We start from the raw sequence: 23,334 nt of genomic DNA, 5'->3' as shown, positions 1-23,334 counted from the left end.
TGGAAAAAGCAGCTTAAACTGGTTTTAAAAATACAGGTGGTGAAAATCATCTTTTTATTGAGCAAAAGCAACGTTCGTTGGCATCAAATGTAGCTGTAGGCTGGAATACATGTCGAGAAATCCAGAAACGCTTCAAAACTTATTCGGTTTGGTAAAAATGCTCCAGTAAGTTTGTAAATGTCCAAAATCTCTGTGGTTGAACTTCAGCTTGTTTCTATGAGATACCGACTTCTTCAGTTTCAAGAGTCATCAATTTCTCGATGTAAAAAAAGGGAATAAAAACTTCTGGGGTGTATTTAGCCGAACAGCTTGACCTCAGCCAAACGTAATATTAAACTTTATTTAGTTCACCGTCTGGTCATTGCACTTCAGACCTCCTATATGCTGGGTCATGGCACTTTATTAAACTCAGACAAGTTCTGGACATCCACACGAATGTGAGCTGTATGTTTTCAATAGATGTTCTGTAGGTTCTGCTGCGATTCGTCTTCACACGGCGGGATCTCTGCTCAACTCCACGAGACGTTGGCAATTGAAGAACTTCTAGAGCTTGTTTACACTGAAACTCAAATCACATCTTAAACTCTCCTGACAATCTCGTTTGATTTATACGGTGACTTACATTTATTGTGCGCTAAAGACACTGACAGAGAGATTGTAGCATTAGCATTTTTGACACGGGTTGAGGTCTTTTTGGCACGGCTCCATGGTCACAGCGACCCCAACCCCGCTCCTACCAGAGGTCATTTTAGTGACCTCTCTCCAGGTATCTGTTTCTGGGTCAAAACACTCCACACTGTCCAGAAAAGTGTTTCCATCATAACCACCTACAGAGAGAATTCCACATGCAAATTAAATTCAGCAGAATGAATGTCTTCTTTAAATACTTCAATAATATCAGTGGTGAGCTTGAATGCAAGTCTATAAATAAACACATGTAAAACAGAGCTCTTATTGCTCGTGTAAAGAATCATTAACTATCAAACTCCAGAAGATTTCAGTAAAGATTCTGTGGAGCTGCTACAACTGATTTCTGTCTTTCTCATGTTACCAGTAATATTGAAATGGTTCTCCAGTGAATAACGTGTTAAATGTGCGTGTGCATTCAGTGAGTTTGTACCGAGCACATAGATGCGTCCGTGGTGTGCGGTGACTCCGAGCGCACTCCGTCTGTGCCTCATGGACGCGGTGAAACTCCAGCTGTCTGTTTCCACGTCGTAACGCTCCACTGTGTTCAGCTGATTCGTGCCGTCGTATCCGCCCACCACATAGATGTAGTTCCCCAGTGCACACACACCTGCACACACAGACAACATGGAGTTTTGTGCGCTAAAGTCACACGATAGTAAGTTCGTCTCCTCCGCTGCAGATCTCACACTTATCTCAACTGGAGCATGGCATTCAATTACACACAAGAACCGACAGTGTGCATCAATGACGGTGACGTGTATAAATGTATTTCTGAATTGAACAAAAGCATGAATGAGATTTAAGAGCTGCAACAGAGGGGAAGATGACCAGAGAATGCTATCATATGACGTCTTAGATTTCAGATGTACTTTAATGATGTTTCCTGTCCTTGTTGGAGTTTGACAGCTGTTTGTCGCAGTATGGAAAAGAGCAGCGTGAACATTCTGCCAAACATGTTTGAAACTACAGGAGGTTGAATAAAGGACAGAATTTTTATTTTTGTGTGACGTGACTCATGACGACCGTTTCACATCGCAAACTTGAGGAAGACATGAGCAGATGGTCATCGCAACTACAGCTGCAGACTCGCCAGTGCTTTCACACCGCAAACATTTTACAGCATCACAAATGTAGCGCTATACAGAAAAATAAAGTGATTTCTATGTTACTACGTTGAGCATTTTCCTTTATTAAACCTTTAAGCTTGGATGAGCGAGAAATAAAATAATTATCAAAATATTAATAACTGCAATCTTGAGCAACACAAAATAAGTATTGTTTGAAAGGTTAGAAGCTCTACTTTATAATGCATGTAGACATTATGACCAAAACTCAACAAGTGCTTTGAAATTTGCAGACAAATCAGAAGTGGTCAGTTTTGATAATTTATAAAACTAAATTGCACTGTACATATTATTGCAATCAGTAAAAACATCAAACTCATCAAATAGTCATGTGTCACATGTCGTTGGAAAGCACCTAAAGAGTAGAATACAACCAGCCTATTTGTTTTACTCACAGACACAAATAATAGTGAGTAATAGATAAATATATGTCTTTGACAATTATGTTGGTGTTGTATATATGCAGCGTTTTTGCTTATAACTTCACGAAAAATAAACGGAACATAAAATATAATCAAAAGATAATCGGATGTATAGATCATTAGATAATCCACATGAAGCACAATGTTACATATGGCCACCAGGAGATGGCGCCAAATACATGACACAGACTCAATGATGACTCAGATGTCACAGAATGAAACTCATTCTGTGAAATCTCATTACTAAAATCATGTCTGCATGCTATACAAACCTTTAATCATTGTTGTGTTTGCATGTGTAATTAGTTCTTATGTACAATTATTATGTTTTATTTGTTTGGAGATGTTTTTGGACACTATGATAAATTATATTTGTAATGTTATAACTTTTGATTGATTTGTCGTATCAACACAAAAATGTTCTCAGATACAGTTGACATGATTGGGAACAAAACAAAAGCAGTTTTTCGGGGCCACCTTATTTATACCCAGAGATATATAATGTTAAATAAGAAAAATAAGAAAAAAGTAAATTTTTGCCTCAATTGTTTTTGGTGATTTTTCATCAGTTTCTAAGGCTGAGAGTCTCAGAATATATCAATCTATATCATTAAAAAATATGAAACGTTTTCTTTACAATGATACCAAACACTTGATTTTTTTTATTTTTTATATATATATAGGGTTAATGATCATAACTTATAAAATGGTTATCAGGAGTGGGATATAAGTATTACAAACTTGATCATCATGAAATCTTATTTATATTATGCTGATATAAATTATTCAAGACTACATTAGTTATTTCATTTAGTGGCAGCAAACTGTGATCCTTACAAACATAATTCAGTGGAGAAACTAGTTTTGTTCCTGAGAGGGTGGGGACGAGCCACATGTTTGTACAACACTTCACTCGCTTTATAGTCAGAAATACATGTATACAACCATTGAATAGCGATATGTCTTAATTTAAACATAAGCCAAAACTGCTGAATGCTTTCTTCATAAGAATAAGGACTCACTTCCAAAAAATAAATGTGAACTCACCACTTCCAGCCAAAGCAACTGCATCTTATGCTTTTTCCTTTGATAATTAATCCTTATAAAATGTAAGTTGAGGGTCATCATGAGCACTTTGCTTCTCCACAATCACTTTTGTGTAATCCACTGTCAATAAAAGACTGCGGTAAGTTCTGAATTTACCGACCACACGTGGCGTCACATGCATTGTTTACATTTGCCAGCACACTCGGCTGTGTATATGGGCATTGCTGGTGTATAATATGTAGTTTTATTTTGTTTAAGCCTATAACTTGTATTAAACTGTTGTTTTAAATGACAAAACCATATTTCATACTTTCATTTAGTTTTTGTGTCATTTTACATCTGACAAGTGTTTCTCTTTTACTTTATTTGCTTTTAATTCATATAAAACACACACTATACAAGAAATATATGCTTATTCTGTGCGATTTGTACTTTTTGTGTTAAATTACATTCATGTTGTCCATCAACAGTGTGCTGTTATTTTAACTGAGACTCGGAGCCGAAACTCCCGCTGCACTGCAGCTCACGCTTCGCTCTGACACGCTGCTGACGCTTCCTATGCCAATACTCCAACCTGTTAATATGGGCGCTGACAAAAATATGCTCTGCTCACGCCTGCGATGTGAAACGGGCATGACAGCACAATTAGTTCATTACTTCCTGTGTAGACTGCAGGATTCCTGCATTTCTGACCAATCAATTTCCATGCCTATCCAGTCGTTTGTGATTACTGTATAAGGGTTCAAACACTGATTAAACATTATGAAAGAAAAATGCCCATGTTCCCAGATGAAGTATGTATGGGAATCATTTCATACTACTCAGCTGCACATCGAATGAATGTACTTTATTGGTGGTTGAGAAGCTCAACACAAGAACAGTAACTAGAAACTTTTATCTTCACTATTGAAATGTCCATGTCATTTTCAGGTCTGTAAAAGCACAGTTCTAAATTTCTCTGATTTCCCATGAGCGTGCGATCTCTGAGAGTCATTCCTGGAATGTAGATAGCGTGATCTCACCTGCGCCGCTGCGGACCGTGTTCATGGACGCGATGGTCCTCCACTCGTCTTTCTCGGGGTTGTAACATTCAGCTGAACTCAACCGGTGTGTCCCATCAAACCCACCCACCGCATACAGCAGACGATTAATCACGGCCACAGCCACTCCGATACGCCGCGTCAACATGGGCGCCACCAGATGCCAACAGTCTCTCTCTGGGTCATACCTGAAACATGCACAAACACAGCTAGAAAACTATATTTATACCTAAACATGCATATACAATTACAGCAAACATATACAGTATGTTCACACTTATATGACCATACTTTTATCAAATATGTATACTTAAATAACATATAAGGTAATCATACTTGTATACTCACACTATATATTCAAGCTTGCACACAGACAATAACAACTAATAAACATAACTTACTCATTATTTATAGTTCACAGTCCTGTTTGTTCATGAGAACTAGCATTGGTAGCAGGTGGTAAATTATGGTGGTTATCAGTTAGATAATTCTTGTGAAAATAACACACCTGTATGTGATTTACCTGTGACACACCTGACAGAAGTGTCTTTTATAACTTCCTCTAAAGTTGAAGTGTGTCAGTGTATATTAATATCTGGATTCTGTGATGGGGCCTGGGTAGCTCAGTGGTAAAATACGCTGGCTACCACCCCTGGAGTTCGCTAGCTCGCTAGTTCGAATCCCAGGGCGTGCTGAGTGACTCCAGCCAGGTCACCTAAGCAACCAAATTGGCCCGGTTGCTAGGGAGGGTAGAGTCACATGGGGTAACCTCCTTGTGGTCGCTATAATGTGGTTTGTTCTCGGTGGGGCGTGTGGTGAATTGAGCGTGGTTGCCGCGGTGGATTGCGTGAAGCCTCCACACGTGCTATGTCTCCGTGGCAACGCGCTCAACAAGCCACGTGATAAGATGCACGGGTTGACTGTCTCAGACGCGGAGGCAACTGGGATTCGTCCTCCGCCACCCGGACTGAGGCGAATCACTATGTGACCACAAGGACTTAGAGCGCATTGGGAATTGGGCATTCCAAATTGGGAGAAAAAGGGGAAAATCCCCCCCCCCCCCCCCCCCCAAAAAAAAATCTGGATTCTGTTCCTTCAACAGAGTTATTACTATCATCATCACTTATCTTCAGAAACATTTACAAAACAAAACTCCTTCAAATGAGACAGCAGCATAAAACTACACTTTCACATTTCCTGAAAAAAATGTGTCATACATTTCACAGTCACAATGCCAGGGCGTTGCTATGTGGTTGCTAAGGTGTTCTGTACGAGCAATAGTAGAGACACAAGACATAAACAATATGTGTGTTACAGTGTATCCGGAAAGTATTCACAGCGCTTCACTTTCTCCACATTTTGTTATGTTACAGCCTTATTCCAAAATGGATTAAATTCATTATTTTCCTCAAAATTCTACAAACAATACCCCATAATGACAATGTGAAAGAAGTTTGTTTGAAATCTTTGCAAAGAAAAATAAATCACATGTACATAAGTATTCACAGCCTTTGCTCAATACTTTGTTGAAGCACCTTTAGCACCAATTACAGACTCAAGTCTTTTTGAGTATGATGCTACAAGCTTGGCACACCTATTTTTGGGCAGTTTCTCCCATTCTTCTTTGCAGGACCTCTCAAGCTCCATCAGGTTGGATGGGGAGCGTCGGTGCACAGCCATTTTCAGATCTCTCCAGAGATGTTCAATCGGGTTCAAGTCTGGGCTCTGGCTGGGCCACTCAAGGACATTCACAGAGTTGTCCCGGAGCCACTCCTTTGTTATCTTGGCTGTGTGCTTAGGGTCGTTGTCCTGTTGGAAGATGAACCTTCGCCCCAGTCTGAGGTCCAGAGCGCTCTGGAGCAGGTTTTCATCAAGGATGTCTCTGTACATTGCTGCATTCATCTTTCCCTCGATCCTGACTAGTCTCCCAGTTCCTGCCGCTGAAAAACATCCCCACAGCATGATGCTGCCACCACCATGCTTCACTGTAGGGATGGTATTGGCCAGGTGATGAGCGGTGCCTGGTTTCCTCCAGACATGACGCTTGCCATTCAGGCCAAAGAGTTCAATCTTTGTTTCTCATGGTCTGAGAGTCCTTCAGGTGCCTTTTGGCAAACTCCAGGCGGGCTGTCATGTGCCTTTTACTGAGGAGTGGCTTCCGTCTGGCCACTCTACCATAAAGGCCTGATTGGTGGAGTGCTGCAGAGATGGTTGTTCCTCTGGAAGGTTCTCCTCTCTCCACAGAGAAATGCTGGAGCTCTGTCAGAGTAACCATTGGGTTCTTGGTCACCTCCCTGACTAAGGCCCTTCTCCCCCGATCGCTCAGTTTGGCCAGGCGGCCAGCTCTAGGAAGAGTCCTGGTGGTTCCAAACTTCTTCCATTTACGGATGATGGAGGCCACTGTGCTCATTGGGACCTTCAATGCTGCAGACATTTTTCTGTACCCTTCCCCAGATCTGTGCCTCGATACAATCCTGTCTCGGAGGTCTACAGACAATTCCTTGGACTTCATGGCTTGGTTTGTGCTCTGACATGCACTGTTAACTGTGGGACCTTATATAGACAGGTGTGTGCCTTTCCAAATCATGTCCAATCAACTGAATTTACCACAGGTGGACTCCAATCAAGTTGTAGAAACACCTCAAGGATGATCAGTGGAAACAGGATGCACCTGAGCTCAATTTTGAGTGTCATGGCAAAGGCTGTGAATACTTATATACATGTGATTTTTTTTCTTTGCAAAGATTTCAAACAAACTTCTTTCTCGTTGTCATTATGGGGTATTGTTTGTAGAATTTTGAGGAAAATAATGAATTTAATCCATTTTGGAATAAGTCTGTAACATAACAAAATGTGGAAAAAGTGAAGCGCTGTGAATACTTTCCGGATGCACTGTAAACTGATTTTACTGTCATAAAATCGCTAACTAACCACATCTGTGGAAAGTTATAGACAATTTTACAACTTCGTTACCATGACGATGTAAAAATGATGATTTATACAACTTTACAGCTCAAACAATACACAAATCGATAATTAAAATGTTTTTAACTTTAAATCAGCGCTTCCATCCAGGGATCTGATGCTGTTTGAAATGGTCGAACTCTCGCGTGATGTTCGTTCTTCTGTTGGAAATAAGCGCAACTTCCGAATTATTGCATGAACTCGGCGACACGCTTACGTCACGCTTCGCGTCAGCTGCTGGCATGAAGTACTTTTTAAAAGTTAATAACGTTTTAATTATCGATTTATTTTTTACCCAAACGTATCGATTCTCTTCAGAAGACATTCATTGATCGACTGGAGTCGTGTGGATTACTTTGTACTTCTATTATAAGGACCTGACAGACCTCTATATTCTCCTAAAAATCTTCATTTGTGTTCTGCTGAAGAAAGACAGTCATACACATCTGGGATGGCATGAGGATGAATAAATGATGAGACAATTTTCATTTTTGGGTGAACTGTCCCTTTAAGCTTAACTTATACTGAACCCGGAACATTCCTTTAAACTACTGTGAATTCGACTACATACACACTCAAAGGACTTCCTGGAATGTTCCGCCAAAATAAAAGCCCAAGGGTTTTAAAGTTCAGAAGGCACGACTGAATATATATTACTATTGTACAATACATTTTTAATTCTTAAATAATAATAATAATAATAATAATAATAATAAACTACAACAATATTTAAGCTGGCTGAGTTTCAAAAAAATAACTGTGTGAAGCGATATCCTATTAAAATAAACGAAAAGTCCAGATACAAGTTAAAATATAATGTGCAAAGAGAACTGGCTTCTTTTCTACTGAAGACTTTCACTAGAATTATTGTTAATTTTGCTGCTGCATTATCAAGTAGATTAGTTAACTATAAAGTTTTTCTTAATAGGCTACAGGTTTATATTGATATAATGTGTAGTTAGAGGTTTGTGATTCTTTTCATATAAAAGAGTACTACGGATGTCCCGATAACATTATTTTGAGAACAAGTTGGAGTACCGATACATTCTTTTAGGTATTCACTGATACCGAAACATTTTACTATCAGAATGGACTTTAAATAAATGAATTTCATTAAAACTTTAATCAAATGAAAATATAACAAATAATTTTCAACATAACTCTGTATTACTTTTATCAAATGAAGCATTTAATACAGAACCTCACAGCACAATCCACAGTTTAGGTATCAGATTCAGACTGGGAGAGAAAAAGTGATATCGGAGCATCCATACTTGATTTATAAAACCGTTTTTTCTGTTTTGACACGTTTCAAGAATTGGTGACCAAAATATTATTTGAACATTGCATTACAAACGAAACGGTCGATTAAATGCAGGTCTGTTTGTTGAATGTTTCAGAAAATAAAACATCAACAAAACCATCAAATAAAACCTTTGTAAGAGAAATCTGACCCCCGCTCACCTCTCGACGCTGTTGTGATGGACGCATCCATGTGACCCACCTACGGCGTAGATCATGCCGTCGATCACAGCAACACCAATACGGTTGCGCGGGACACTCATGGGCGCGCAGGGCAGCCAGCAGTTGTTCATGGGGTTGTAACAGTCCAGCGTGTTGGAGTCCATGTTCCCCTCTGGCGCATTATTGCGCCCACCTACTGCGTACAGCAGCCCGCTGATCACGCACGCCGCCAGTCCGCTGCGTGGCACCTGCAGATCCGCCAGCCGGAGCCACGCACCCGTGCAGGGGTTAAACGCCTCCAGGTAGCTGAGCGACTGACGGAAATACCCGCCGGCCGTGTAGATGAGCTGCGGGACTTTAGGCGTCCGGCAGGGGATGAGTTTCGTCGGCTTGTGCAGTGTCAGATCCTGGAAGATCTGCGACAGGTAATCTTTACTCTGAGCGTCCCACTCAAAGTGTTCAAGCTGCCGCTGCAAGAAATGTGGCGTGAGTGAGTGACAGCGGACGGCCTGCAGAAGCGCCTGAACGTACGGCCGCCGGTTTTCGCGGTCGTACTGAACCCACTCCACACAGGCGTAAAACACCTCCGACTCACAGCGCACATTTAGCTCATCACGACTGATCAATGTCACCAGTTGACAGTGAGACAGGTTGAAGAACTCCTCCTGAGTGGCCACCTGACAAACACACAAACATTTCAGACAATCTTTAGATTGAATCTCACACACATTTGATGGCCTCAAATGGTTCATTAAGTGAGGAATCAAATGTTCCATAATCTTTTGTGATAAATGAGTTCTTTGTACAATGAAAACATACTGAAACTTCAACTCAAAACTTCCTCTCCAGTCCAGAAAGAGCATTTTCAAACTGAACTGCAACAAATTAATGGACTTCTGATATCAGAAACCGGAAACTTCAACACATGAGCGTACACATTTACACATCCATGATGCCAATGGGATGATCAGCAACTCGTCCCATCCAATCACTGTGAGGCAATCCAGCAGTTCAACATCTTAGCTGTATTTACACTACAGTGTCAGGGCTCCAGACTAACATTTGAGAGTCGTGGTACCGGTGCCACCAAGTTCTGCAGTTGATGGCACCAGCACCTCATTTGGTATCTGGTGGGGGATGGGGGACTGAGGCCTATAAAATGAAAAGTGTAAATACAGGAACTAATGTAGTTTCATTTAACAAGGTTCAGGAGGAGCAAGTTCATTTAATCCGAACAATCACACAGCCAGAGTAAGAGTTTATAAACAGCTGCTTACCTCTACGTGGCATTGAGTGTTTCTGGCATTCGGCCCTGCCCATTGCCCACGAACAGACCCACGCAAGTGACTCGGATCATCGGATGCAACTTCACTGCAAAGCATTCGCCTTCATTAGAACAGCTCTTCCATCTAAATCATCCTGTTTTTCAACAGAAGCTGCAACAGCAGCTCATTTTATTTTTGCAGTATTGACCGCTACCACACAAGTGTTATATTTTATTCTTTCTTTCTATTCACCAAAGCGGATTATAGTGTGAAGTTGCTTCTGCAAACTGGCTGCTTCGGCACTGTATACATGTCAAACATCTCCCTACGGCTGTTCATATGTTCTCTAATCTAAACTTCCCACATGGAGTGGGCCATTGCATAATCCTGTCTCCGTGTACAGGCTTGAGCTCTATCATAGCTTCACTTGAACGCGAGGGAAACAAAAGATTAACTATTTAAGCATCATTCCAACACTCCCCAGCGTTTCAATCTGGTTCTCCCGCATAGGTGATTCCTGTCAGCCTCATTACTCGCTTAGGGCATGCTCTATTCAGCGATTCCGTTTCTTCCAACATGACTATCACGATTGTTCTCCCTTCAAAGTGCCCTTCTGAGTGTGATTTATTCCGTGCGGAACACAGGGGCATTATGCCACAAGCGAATTCCTTCCAACTGACCGCTACTTCATTACATACTCGCTGCCGCAGCAGCTCCTGCTCTGACCATTCTACAGCTCACTACGGCTTTACACACCCTCTGTCTGAACAGACACGAGCCGCATTTGGCTCCACAAGAGGCGGATTGCGCGCCGCGTCCAACTCGTTCATAATCATTCCGCAAACGCATCTCACCTCCCCAAAGCATTCGAGCTCGCCTCGCAATCCCGATAACCATGAAGCAAGCGTTTCTACAAACTTCTACTCATCTCTAGACCATAACATGACTTTCCCTCCTCCCGCCCAGGACAAACGCTTCATGCAGGTAAAAATCAATATATAATTTTATGCTACCACCCCTGGAGACACGAGTTCGAATCCAGGGTGTGCTGAGTGACTCCAGTCAGGTCTCCTAAGCAACAAAATTGGCCTGGTTGCTAGGGAGGGTAGAGTCACGTGGGGTAACCTCCTCGTGGTCGCTATAATGTGGTTCTCGCTCTCGGTGGGGCACGTGGCGAGTTGTGCGTGGATGCTGCGGAGAATAGCGTGAAGCCTCCACACACGCTATGTCTCCGTGGTAACGCGTTCAACATGCCACATGATAAGATGCACGGATTGACGGTCTCAGACGCGGAGGCAACTGAGATTTGTCCTATAGATGCATTGTCCTTTGTTAGTTGGCTGATGAAGGCTTTTGTTGGCAATTAAATGATAGTCTATGTATTCCATTATAAGAGTGTAGTCCATCAATAGACAAAGGAGATGCAGGCAGAAATCAGTGAGGTGCTTCGCAGTTCAACCGGCCAGTAATTTCGGTGAGGTCTTGTTCCTAAAATGGATATTATTAAGATTTGGGCAAATATGACAAACGCTGACATAATGGTTTTATCCGAAACTTCGCGTAAGAAATCGGTAACTGATGAATACATTTTTATTAATGGTTACAATGTCTATAGAACTGATCGCGTTGGTAAGGGACGCGTGCTTTCCATTTATGTCAAATCCAAGCTTATTAGCTCTGAAACTCTGTCAATCACTAAAGATAAACTGCGTGAGGTCTTGACCATCAAATTGGGTGTATCAAAGGATTCTCATATCACTGTGGTTGGCTGTTATAGACCCCCGTCTGCCAGAAAGGATGCTCTTAAATCTATTTCAGATATTGTACATAAATTAAATGACTCTGAATTCATACTTATGGGTGATTTAAATTGGGATTGGCTTTAAGGGACCTCAGATTGTTTTAAAGAACTGTGTGACTCCTTAAACCTTGTGCAACGTATTAATGCACCAACAATGCCAAATCCCAAAGTACAAAATAAATCTACCTTGCTTGATTTAACTATAATGAATACACTTTATAAATACACTTCAATTGGCATATTTTGCAATGTCATTAGCGATCATTATGCAATTGCTTGTGTTAGGAATACAAAGTTTCCCAAGATAAAACCCCACTTCATTTTTAAAAGATATTTTAAAAGTTTTGAAGAGCAGGCTTTTCTGCATGATTTGTGCAACAATGGTCTTAGCAGAGTTACTCTGATTCCGGATGTTAAAATGGCATGGGAATATTTTCATTCAATATTTCCCATTAAGAAGTTTAGAATCAATGTTAGGGACAATCCCTGGTTCTCTGACAGTCTTTCAGAACTAATTAGTTTTTTGGGGGGGATTTTTTCCCCTTTTTCTCCCCAATTTGGAATGCCCAATTCCCAATGTGCTCTAAGTCCTCGTGGTGGCGTAGTGACTCGCCCCAATCCGGGTGGCAGAGGTCGAATCTCAGTTGCCTCCCAGTCTGAGACAGTCAATCCGCGAATCTTATCACGTGGCTTGTTGAGCGCATTACCGTGGCCGTCAATTTGGTTGCTTAGGAGACCCGGCTGGAGTCACTCAGCACACCCTGGATTCGAACTCGCGAACTAATGAACTCCAGGGGTGAATCATGGGCACAAGCTAGATTTACAAACTCCTCTGCTGATTGGACAACGTTTAGAACCCTAAGGAACGAGTGTACCTTAATGATTAGAAATTCCAAATCAGAGTTTTATCTTAAGTCAGTTACAGAGAACCTAAATAACCCCTCAAAATTCTGGAAATTAATTAAAACTTTGTCAGGTACACATGTTGCTTCAAGCCTCCCTGCACATGTTCTGGTTTGTTCAGAGGAAATCAAGGACAAGGCCACTATTGTCAATCAGTTTAACATATACTTCATCCATGCTGGATCTGTATTTGACAGCACAAATGAAAATACCTCAGTTCCTTTTCTATCATGACGGAAATTGATGGAAATTGGGATTTGCTTGATTTTAAACCCATTTCATTTGCTCAAGTTTGTAAAGCTCTGAAAGACATTGACCACAAAAAGTCTGCAGGTCCAGACCATCTGGATCCTTATATTCTAAAGGTGTTTTGCAGATATTATTGCTGAGCCCATTACTTATATTTATAATTTGAGTCTTTTGACAAATTCGATACCGAAAATGTGGAAAGCTGCTTATGTTCACCCCTTACTTAAAGGTGGAGACCCCTCAGAGTTGAACAACTACCATCCAATTTCCAAACTTTCAGTCCTGGCTAAGATCTTTGAATCACAGGTAAATGTGCAGTTAAAACAGTTTTTATTTGATAATATTTTAAGTGATATTCAAACTGGCTTTAGAACTGGTCACAGTACCATTACTGCTGCTATGGCTGTGACAAATGATCTTATTGGTGCCACGGACAAAAAAACAGCATTGTGCTGCCTTATTTGTGGATCTTTCTACAGCGTTTGATTCAGTGGACCATGAATTGCTGCTGAACAAACTGAGGAATGCTGGTCTTGGTCCTAAGGCTGTTAATTGGTTCAGAAATTATTTTGTAGATTGAACTCAGTGTGTCTATGCAGAGGGCCATAAATCTGTTTTTCTTGAGATAAATAAAGGTGTTCCCCAGGGTTCCATTTTGGGACCTATTTTGTTATCCATTTTTATATGACTTTGGTAATGACATTCAAGCAAAATGCCACCTGTATGCAGATGACACTGTCATTTATACATACCCCTCCATAGTGCAGACAGTGCAAGAGCTTCAGACTGCATTTCAGTCATTATAAACTTCTCTGCTCAGAAAACAGAGTTTACGGTCTTCTCAAAAGCTCGTTTACAGCTGCTTGATGATGTTAGAATTCTGACGTCCGATGGTAAATCCATTGAAAGGGTGTGTTCATAGTATTTGGGTATATGGATAGACAACACACTTTTATTTAATGTACATATTGCTAATCTGTTTAGGAAGATCAAAGTAAAGATTGGCTTTTATTTTAGAAATAAATCTTGCTTTACTTTTAATGCAAAGAAAAAACTTGTGGAAGCTACGTTTCTGCCTGTGATTGATTACGGTGATATATTGTATATGCATGCAGCCTCCTCGATGTTACAAAGCATTGATTCAGTGTACCATGCATCTCTACGTTTCATTACAAATGCAAAGTCTCTTACCATTGTATTCTTTATGATTTAATGGGTTGCACATCACTGACCAATCGCAGACAACAGCATTGGTTTATTTTTATCTATAAAGCTATACTAGGTAAACTTCCAGCCTTCCTCTGTACCCTTCTCTGTCTCAGCTTTGGTAATTATCAACTGCGCTCTTCCAAGTGGTTGCTTTTTAATGTACCACGGGTTGTGACAGATCTGAGGAAAACTGCATTTTCCTACTATGCTCTTTGGACATGGAATAATCTACAGAAAGATCTAAAATTAAACTTATTGATATCCATTGATGAATTTAAGGGCAACATAAAGAATATGGTGGAGGCAAGTGACCGTTTTTCCGTGAGAGGTAACTGTGTTTAAATACCTGTGTATGTTGATAATTATAGGTTACATTTTAATATGTTGTGAGTTTGCATGGCTGCTATCTTGGCCAGGTCTCTCTTGTAAAAGAGGTTTTTGATCTCAATGGGACTTCCTGGTAAGGTATATAAAAAAAATAAATTAAAAAAAATAAAATAAAAAAAAACACTTCTCCATATCAGGAAAGCACAACAAGCCTTAATTAACTAATCACAACACTCACAATCGGGGTCAGGGGGACGCTTGCTTCATCCTCGTTTGTTCAATAGGCCGGCCCTACCGTTTAGACGCTGCAGGGACAGGCATGCCTCAAACTCTGAAGGGCTCTCCCATTCGAACCGCAGCAGGGGGTTCTCCCGTTCGAATGCAGTGCAAGTTAACTCACGTTTATTTGTATCGTGGGCTCCCCCATTTGAAACGCAGCGAGGACTCCCCCGTTTGAATGCCTTGAGGGCCCCCATTGTCAGGAGGAGAGGCTTAGGTCGTTTCCGAGCGCCTAAGATTCACGCCTACACTCGGGGCGATCTGCCCGAGCAGCTAGGATTCACGCCTCCACTCGGGCATGGCAGACTCCTCCAGCACGATCCATCAAGGGCTCTCCCATTCAAACCGCAGCGAGGGTTCTCCTGTCCGAATGCAGAGTGAGCTATTCACATTTATTTTTATCGTGGGCTCTGCCATTCGAAGCTCGGGAGGACTCTCCTGGTTGAATGCAGCGAGGGTCCCCGTTCGATCGCAGGTTGGGCTCACCTGCTCGAGCGGCCGCTGTGCCCCTTCCCTGCACAGGCCCACTTAAGGTCAGTCCGGGCGGCTAGGATTCAGGCCTCCGTCCGGGGCGACCCTGCCCTACCATGGAAGCGGCCACCGCGTTCAGGCGTAACAATCCCTCCAGTGCTTTTCAGCTCTCGCAGAGCTCATTTCCATGCGGCTGCAACCACCACTGTCTCTTCAGTGCTTCAGGCTATTTTTATTCTCCATCTCTACCTATTCTACATCTCCCAGTCACCCCCCCAACCCCCCCCCCCCGAGCGGACCCTGCCACTACTAGCGGCCCCTGCTCGTTTTATCATATTTTGGCACCTCTGCCCACCTCACACATGGCTCAGGAAGAGCCCCCCTTCTTTCACGCTCATTTTTGGGGGGTGTAAGAAACATCGTAAAATACTTTGTCTCGTCTCAAATACAAAGGCTCCATAGACAACAGCTTGCTGTCCCGTTTTCTGGCACCTTTTGGGAGGTATTCAAGCTCGGGTCTTACATATACTTGCGAACTACTGAAATAATGAAAGTGATATTATTATTAATAAAGCAATATCACACAAGCAAGAGTGCTGTATGTCCAACTTTCAGCAATCCTGCTGCCTCATGCCTATGGCCGAATCACAGCCGTGCTAGTAGATAGACAATACAGCAGGATTACGAGTGTGATATTGCTTTTGTATATAAGTTCAACAAACAGGTAAATAAACTAATAAAGTAGGGAAAAACTAAAGGCTGTCCCCCCCCAAAAAAAACACTTGTGGAACTACTATCTTACACCACAGGGTCTGCAGTTGCTAGTTCGAAAGATGCGTCCAAGCCTCCGTTACTAATTCAAAAACCACAATTTAACGTTCTATCAGAATTATCCTACAAGTATTTCCCTCACCTTCAAGTGTTTTGTTGTCAAAGAGAAAACATGGAGGACTCAGTTTTATTCTTGTATATTTCTTGGGGAACGCTTATTTTGACACCGACTCAGAGAGTGTTCACTCCTCCGCCATGTTGAAAGTTTACGTCTTCACCCACCTCGGAAACCTGTACCAGGTAGATGCCCCGAGCGTGTTTGATTACTCCGTCTGTCGCTACTCTCAACTGTGATTGGCAGTAATACTGAAGCTGTTAGTTTAACTCTATTTCTCTTCTATAGTAAAGCGTAAATCATAGGTCATGGAGTGAGAGATAATTCCGGATGACCTCAAGAAATGTTCGCACTAACTAAAGAAACGGTTTGTCAACGTTAGCGCAGCTCACTCGTAGCACACAAGATGGCCTTTTGTTGCCACCTGCTGGCTAAAATCATTTAATGTCACAGGGATGAATGAAAATCCACACATTTAGCTGCTCTAACACATTTGGAAAGTCAGGAACACAAGCGGAGTGGTACAAACAGTAAAGCCGATGGTGTGCGCTATCAGCAGTCTTGGGAAGCCTGTCGTCCAATCTGATTCAAGGACCGCAACTAACTGCTGTATAATATTATATGAAAAAATATAAGTGCAGTTACAAATAATATTGCATATTTTGTCCCAATTAAATGCTCATTCGACATAAGACATTCATTTTCAGTTGGGATGCAGATGTAATTTTACGGGTATCAACAACAGGAAGGTTCTCTCATCTATAAAAGGTACAAACTTTACACTTTTGTTGACAGTGCGACTGAGTTTGGACTCCTTTCATCAGGCTCTTGTTGATCCAAGTTCAGTCATCTTTTGGAAATTTGAAGACAAACAAAACCATTTCTATTTTTCTACAATCAGGGAGCATTAGATGAGAACATATTTTACACAGAAGGAAAACTCCCTTTGTCCATAACTCATAAAGTGTCCAGGATTTAAGTCCCTTAAATATATATTTCCACCTAAATACTTTAGTTAATAGAGTTAATGTTACTACAGTAAATTCATGGTATTGTTTTTAAAGGGTAGTGATGTGTGAAAAGTTTTGTAATTTATGTCTGTGCATGGTTCTACCTGGTCAATGCTGTTTGAAATGTAATTTAATGTGGTTTCAACTAGAGGTTTGCACCAGAGAATTCTGTGCTGAATTCAAATGGTTTCTGCGACTCGCGTCATGTTTCATACGCTTCTCACAGCGCTGTAATGATCTGCACTGCACGGCTGAAAGCTCAAGACTGGTCTGTTGCTTAACAGAAAAGTGCAGCACATAAACAGAGAGAGAAAGAGAAAGTTTGTCAACTCTGTAGTCGCATGTGGTGATGTGGGTGTGGCCGAGCGACGTCTGTGGAGAGCAAGGCCGGGAGAGGAAGAGCGGTAAGGTTAGACACCTGGGGGGAATTATCTCTAACAGCTGTTTACAGTGAGAGCTGGAGAGAGATGAAGAGCAGCCAGAGCCGCAGTTGGGGAAGAGAGGGAACCGAGTCCTACAACAGCACAGACTGCAGTGACAGAGTGTGCTTCTTTTCATTTGCGTTTGAGCTGCTGAGTTTTTGTTGTGTGTGCGATGAAAAGCAGCACATAATAAATAACCTGAAAGTAAGCTGGTTCCCGCTTCCTCATTTCCCCTGAACTGACCTGAGAGTGTCACATAGTGCAACCTACAACAAAATGTTGTCGCACAGGCAGGAGAAACGGTCGCAAAATCAGTCTGGAACCCTGTCACGTTACATTAAAAGCCTTAGTTTATTTTTTACCAAATTTGTTTTAGATTATGTTTGTTTGATTCAGCAACATTCAAACATAACTCCTGATATGTTATGTGAAAGCAGTTCTACTGAAAGTGAATCACCGCTGTCCAATGAAGTATGCTGTAAAACAGGTCAAACTGTCCTGTGTGATTGTGCAACTCTCAGTCTGTCGTACAGGTTTAATCAAAGCATCAACCACAGCGCAGAGAAACTACAGCAGTTGATGAATGCTCAGAAGAACTGTCTTTCAGGACCTGACTGAAGTTCATTTAGATGTGTTCTCCGACAGCCAGAACACTACGAACTACAGCAGATGATGAACGTCACTGACCTGGCTGAAGTTCATGTAGATGTATTCTCTAGCTTTCTGATGAAGCTCAGTGCAGCTGATCTGCTCTGCGAAGTTTGCAATGCCGATGGCGTTACTCGGGTCAAGCTGTTGTACGAGGAAATCGCAGCAGGCCTTCACCACACTGTCGATCTGATACATGACGGCGCCGTTCATCACGTGAATCACACACTTCTCTCCCACAGAGATGCTTGCCGTGTACGCAAATTCTATCAGTCGCCCCATCACCTGTCAACATCAATCACAGTTACAAACCCTCCGTTATTACCGTATTACATACAAATATCAAATGTTTGGTCAATGAACACTAGAACAAAAAAACAAAAACTAGTTCCTGGTTCGGAGCTGCTGTTACCTTTGGGTGAATTCCCTCGATAGGCACAACCTCCATCCCGCACTCCTTCAGTCCGTTAGTGAACATGGCACGAAACACCGGCGACGACGATGCCAACACCACCTTATGAGCTACGAAGTCCACGGCCTCCAGATCGTTATATTTCACCCTCAGCGTGACGTCACAGAGCTGTCGCTCAAGTCGCAGCTCGTTCATGATGTTGAAGGCGGCAGCCGTGTGGCTCTCTAGCGTGTAGCTAAACACGCGGTGCCCGTTCCGTGTGGATGGAGTGACCTCCGCCTTGCATTCCGTCATCCCAGATGCTTCATACATCCTCACCGACTGCGGCCCGGTACGCGCATCCTCGCTCGCCAGCGCAAGCAAACGACGGTCGGGCGATTGAGGAAAGACGAGGCGAGTCTTACAGGTCAGTCAGGTCAGATTCAATGTTATAAATGTCGTCGCACACAGCTCATGATTATTCACACTGATCACGCTCTTCCACACACGTGATCTTTGGCAGATTTGAATCCGTTTTGTCTCCCAAATGATGACATTTCAGAAATAATCTGTTTGATTTGACAGGGGAATTAATCTAGTGGTACACCTCCTCTTGACGCGTGTACCGCTCAAATAAAACACATCCAGATATGATTTGTGATGGCAAGAACCAGGAAGAGCACAGCTGCAGTGTTCCTGACAGGAGACGAATCCGACGGGTCTGTCACTCACATATTTCTGTCTTTTCCTCAAGAGAAAAAGAAACTTCAAGAACATATGATGTTCAACAGCTCAATAATAATGAAACAGTCTTCCTGGGCAGTTTCACAGAGAAAAGCAACATGGGAAATTGGGCTGCACGTCTCTTGACCGTTAACTTGACCCTTTGAGTCTGAATGACACAAGATGACTGAGAGACATCAGACTCATAAGTGACAGTGATACATGTGTGTTAATCAGTCTCTGTTTTAGTAGTTTAATGGTTTCCTCTGGTCACTCTGAGTCCTGTGAAATAAACACAGAAGAGATTTACACTGAATATCTGGACAGACCTACAGGTGTGAAACAATCATAACTACGCCTGTCAAATTAATCTATCTTAATGTCCTGAGATATGAAGTCACACAACCTGTTCATGTTAACATCCACCTAATGACGAGCTTCCACCAAAAGACAGATGAATTTGTGCCAAAATAGAGTTTAACTGGACACACGGCCTTTGGCATCTACAAGGACAAGTGTTTTCTTCACCATTAAAACAAGTTGTTAAATGTCTATTTTGCTATCCTTACTAAACAATTATTTGGCCAGATGCATTTTATTATTTACTATTAACATGGATTTTCCTGCTATCTGCGACCCTATCCGAACAGACCATTGACCCTCCAGTCAATGGGGCCACAATGCGGTGCTAGGGGGGGTCCGTGGAAAGTTACAGAAAAATAAAAAATAAATTCATGAATGTAAAAAAGTAAAAAACGATATTTACAGAATTTGCCATTATAACTATATCAGTTTAACCTAATTTTTTCTCATTAGTTTTATACATTTAACATACTCGATTATTGGGTAGAAAAAAAATATGCTGTCAACATACTGCAAATTAGGCTAAATATTTTTCAGATAATTAGAGATGCACCGATATGAAATTTTTTGTCCATTATGATAACATTTTTAACAACAACAACAAAAACTACAGGCCAAAACTGATATTTTGACACCTTATTTATTATTTTTTTGGATTTTCTCCCCTTTTTCTCCCCAATTTGGAATGCCCAATTCCCAATGCGCTCTAAGTCCTCGTGGTGGCATAGTGACTCAATCCGGGTGGCGGAGGACGAATCTCAGTTGCCTCCGTGTCTGAGATCGTCAACCCACGCATCTTATCATGTGACATGTTGAGTGCGTTACCACGGAGACATAGCGTGTGGAGGCTTCACGCTATTCTCTGCGGCATCCACGCACAACTCACCACGCGCCCCACCGAGAGCGAGAACCACATTATAGCGACCACGAGGAGGTTACCCCATGAGACTCTACCCTCCCTAGCAACCGGGCCAATTTGGTTGCTTAGGAGACCTGACTGGAGTCACTCAGCACGCCCTGGATTCAAACTCACGACTCCAGGTGTGATAGTCAGCGTCAGTACTCGCTGAGATACCCAGACCAAATTTTTAAGAGAGCCACAATGAAATATAAATTATAAAATTTTTTTTTTTTTTTTGCTTTACATTTTTGGATTTCATTTATTTTGGTATTTCTTTATATTACACACAAAAAATGATTTTTAACTTAACACAACACAATAAAATGTAATAAGTTATAAATAAACCATTGTTTTTTTCATATTAACGTTTTCATGTTCATGCGTTTAAAAGCACTAAATGGCAATATGAAAACCCAATGATTGTAATTGCCAGATTATATCAATGGTTATAGCCGATGGTTTTAATTTGGTCAATAATTGGCCGATAAATATGGCGCATAACTACAGATCATATTTTAATAATTTATTTTGGTTTTAGTACAATAGCAATATAAAAGCTAATTATTTAAATTACCTTTATAATATAACATAATTTTTCTTAATATTTCTCTGCTCTTTATCCGCATAAATATATATTGACCATTATAAATTTTAGAAGGGGTCTCTAATGTGATTGTCATATTTTGGGGTCCTTGGCATCAAAAAGTTTGAAAACCCCTCCAGTAGAGAATCACTGCTCTAGACTCAACTTGATGTCCGATTTAAATAAAAGTGTTTAATCTCAGTTTTTTTTAATCTGTAAAAAAAGTCAATTAACACACTGATTTTACACTTTCAGTCTGAAACTTCATGAACAGTTTGATAAATGTATTTAAATTCATTATTTTCTGATAATCTGTTAATAAGATCACTGCAGAAAAAAAGAAAAAAACAGAGCACAAAGCACATCTATAATATGCATTATTCATGTAAATTCACATATTCTCTCATTCTCATATACTGTCTGTCTACTTCAGTCAAAACAACCTGGAGCTGAACACGCTCAAAACAGTGGAGATGATTGTGGACTTTAGGAGGAACACCCCAACACTGACCCCCCTCACCATTCTAAACAGCACTGTGGCAGCAGTGGAGTCATTCAGGTTCCTGGGCACTACCATCTCACAGGACCTGAAGTGGGAGACCCACATTGACTCCATTGTGAAAAAGGTCCAGCAGAGGTGGTACTTCCTTCGCCAGCTGAGGAAGTTCAACCTGCCACAGGCGCTGCTGATACAGTTCTACTCAGCAGTCATTGAGTCTGTCCTCTGCACTTCAATAACTGTCTGGTTTGATTCAGCTACGAAATCAGACATCAGAAGAATACAAAGGACAGTTTGGACTGCTGAGAGGATTAATGGTTGCCCCCTGCTCTCCCTTCAAGAACTATACACTTCCAGAGTGAGGAAAAAGGCTGGAAAAATCACTCTGGACCCCACTCACCCTGCCCACTACCTTTTTGAACTGTTGCCTTCTGGCCGACGCTTCAGAGCTCTGAACACCAGAACCATCAGGCACAGGAACAGTTTTTTCCCTCAGACTATCCATCTCATGAACAGTTAAAACTGCCCCATTGAGCAATAATTAATGTGCAATACACAGTTTAGTCTTTTTATATTATCCAACACATCCAACCTCTTCTGCTATTACATTCCCTTGCACTGTATATAACAGATTTGCATTTGTACATATTATAAATATATATTTGTCTTATTGTGTATTTCTATATATATATATATATATATATATATATATATTATATATATATATATATATATATACACTTATATATCTATTCGCTTTTTATTTTATTCTATTTTTAATTATCTCTGTCTTGTTGTGCACTGGAAGCTTCTGTATGTGTAAGAATAAAGCTAATTCTGATTCAGGCCTGAAATCCCCGGGCTGGAGTTCAGACTCAATCCGGCCTACAGCAGCTCTCCATCGGTCACACACAGCAGCAGCGCCGCGCTTACAATGACTTGACAACGATTGTTTTTACTCAAACTGAAGCATCGGTCGGTAAAAATTCTGTGCAAATTTACTTGTGTTTAATATTTAATCACTCACATTTCTACACGATCACAAATCTTATTTTTTTATAAACATGATGCGGGTAAAAATACAGATAAAAAAAACAAGAGTGTGTTATTAATACACAAGTTTCATATAAACATCTGACTGCAACATCCTGCAAATATATTTTAAATCTACAAGATTTATAAAGAAAGTAACCATCATAAAAATCATGATCAACACACTATCATTAGAACTGACTATATCACATAAACACACTTTACAACTCATATATAACACAATTTAACAATAGATCACAGCAGAAACACAGAAAACATTTAAAATATGCAACTTAACGTCTTAATTTTCTTTAATAACACTGACAGTAATAATATCACACTTACCGATCATCAGCTGCGACTCACACTCACTGTGTGTGGGAGTGTGTGCGCGCGTGTGTGTGTGCGTATTTCTGAGTGTGTGTGCGTGTGTGAGTGCGTGCGTGTGAGTGCGTGTGAGTGTGTGTGCGTGTGTGTATGTGTTTGTGTGTGTGTGTATGAGTGTGTGTGTGTGAGTGTATGTGTGTGTGTGTGTGTGTGTGTGTGTGTGTGTGTGTGTATGTGTGACTGTGTGTGTGTGTATATGTGTGAGAGTGTGTGTGTGTGTGTGTGTGTGTCAAC

The 23,334-nt window shown here is 41.2% G+C and overlaps 1 protein-coding gene across 1 annotated transcript; it reads right to left on the bottom strand.

The window, feature by feature from the left end:
- Positions 1-39: 39 nt before the first annotated feature.
- Positions 40-23,194, bottom strand: keap1b (kelch-like ECH-associated protein 1b). Its single transcript, XM_051707014.1, has 7 exons — positions 23,059-23,194; positions 18,634-19,617; positions 18,261-18,506; positions 8,752-9,428; positions 4,306-4,511; positions 1,121-1,297; positions 40-827 (listed from the first exon to the last, which is right to left on the bottom strand). The coding sequence occupies exons 2-7, from the start codon at positions 18,943-18,945 to the stop codon at positions 664-666; spliced, it is 1,782 nt and encodes a 593-aa protein (XP_051562974.1). The 5' UTR covers positions 18,946-19,617; positions 23,059-23,194; the 3' UTR covers positions 40-663.
- Between the last annotated feature and the right edge of the window lie 140 nt (positions 23,195-23,334).

This window comes from Myxocyprinus asiaticus, chromosome 9 (assembly GCF_019703515.2).
Source record: "Myxocyprinus asiaticus isolate MX2 ecotype Aquarium Trade chromosome 9, UBuf_Myxa_2, whole genome shotgun sequence".
Lineage (NCBI taxonomy): Eukaryota > Metazoa > Chordata > Actinopteri > Cypriniformes > Catostomidae > Myxocyprinus > Myxocyprinus asiaticus.
The sequence above is the reverse complement of the archived record's forward strand: the minus strand, read 5'-3'. Positions and strand labels throughout refer to the sequence as shown.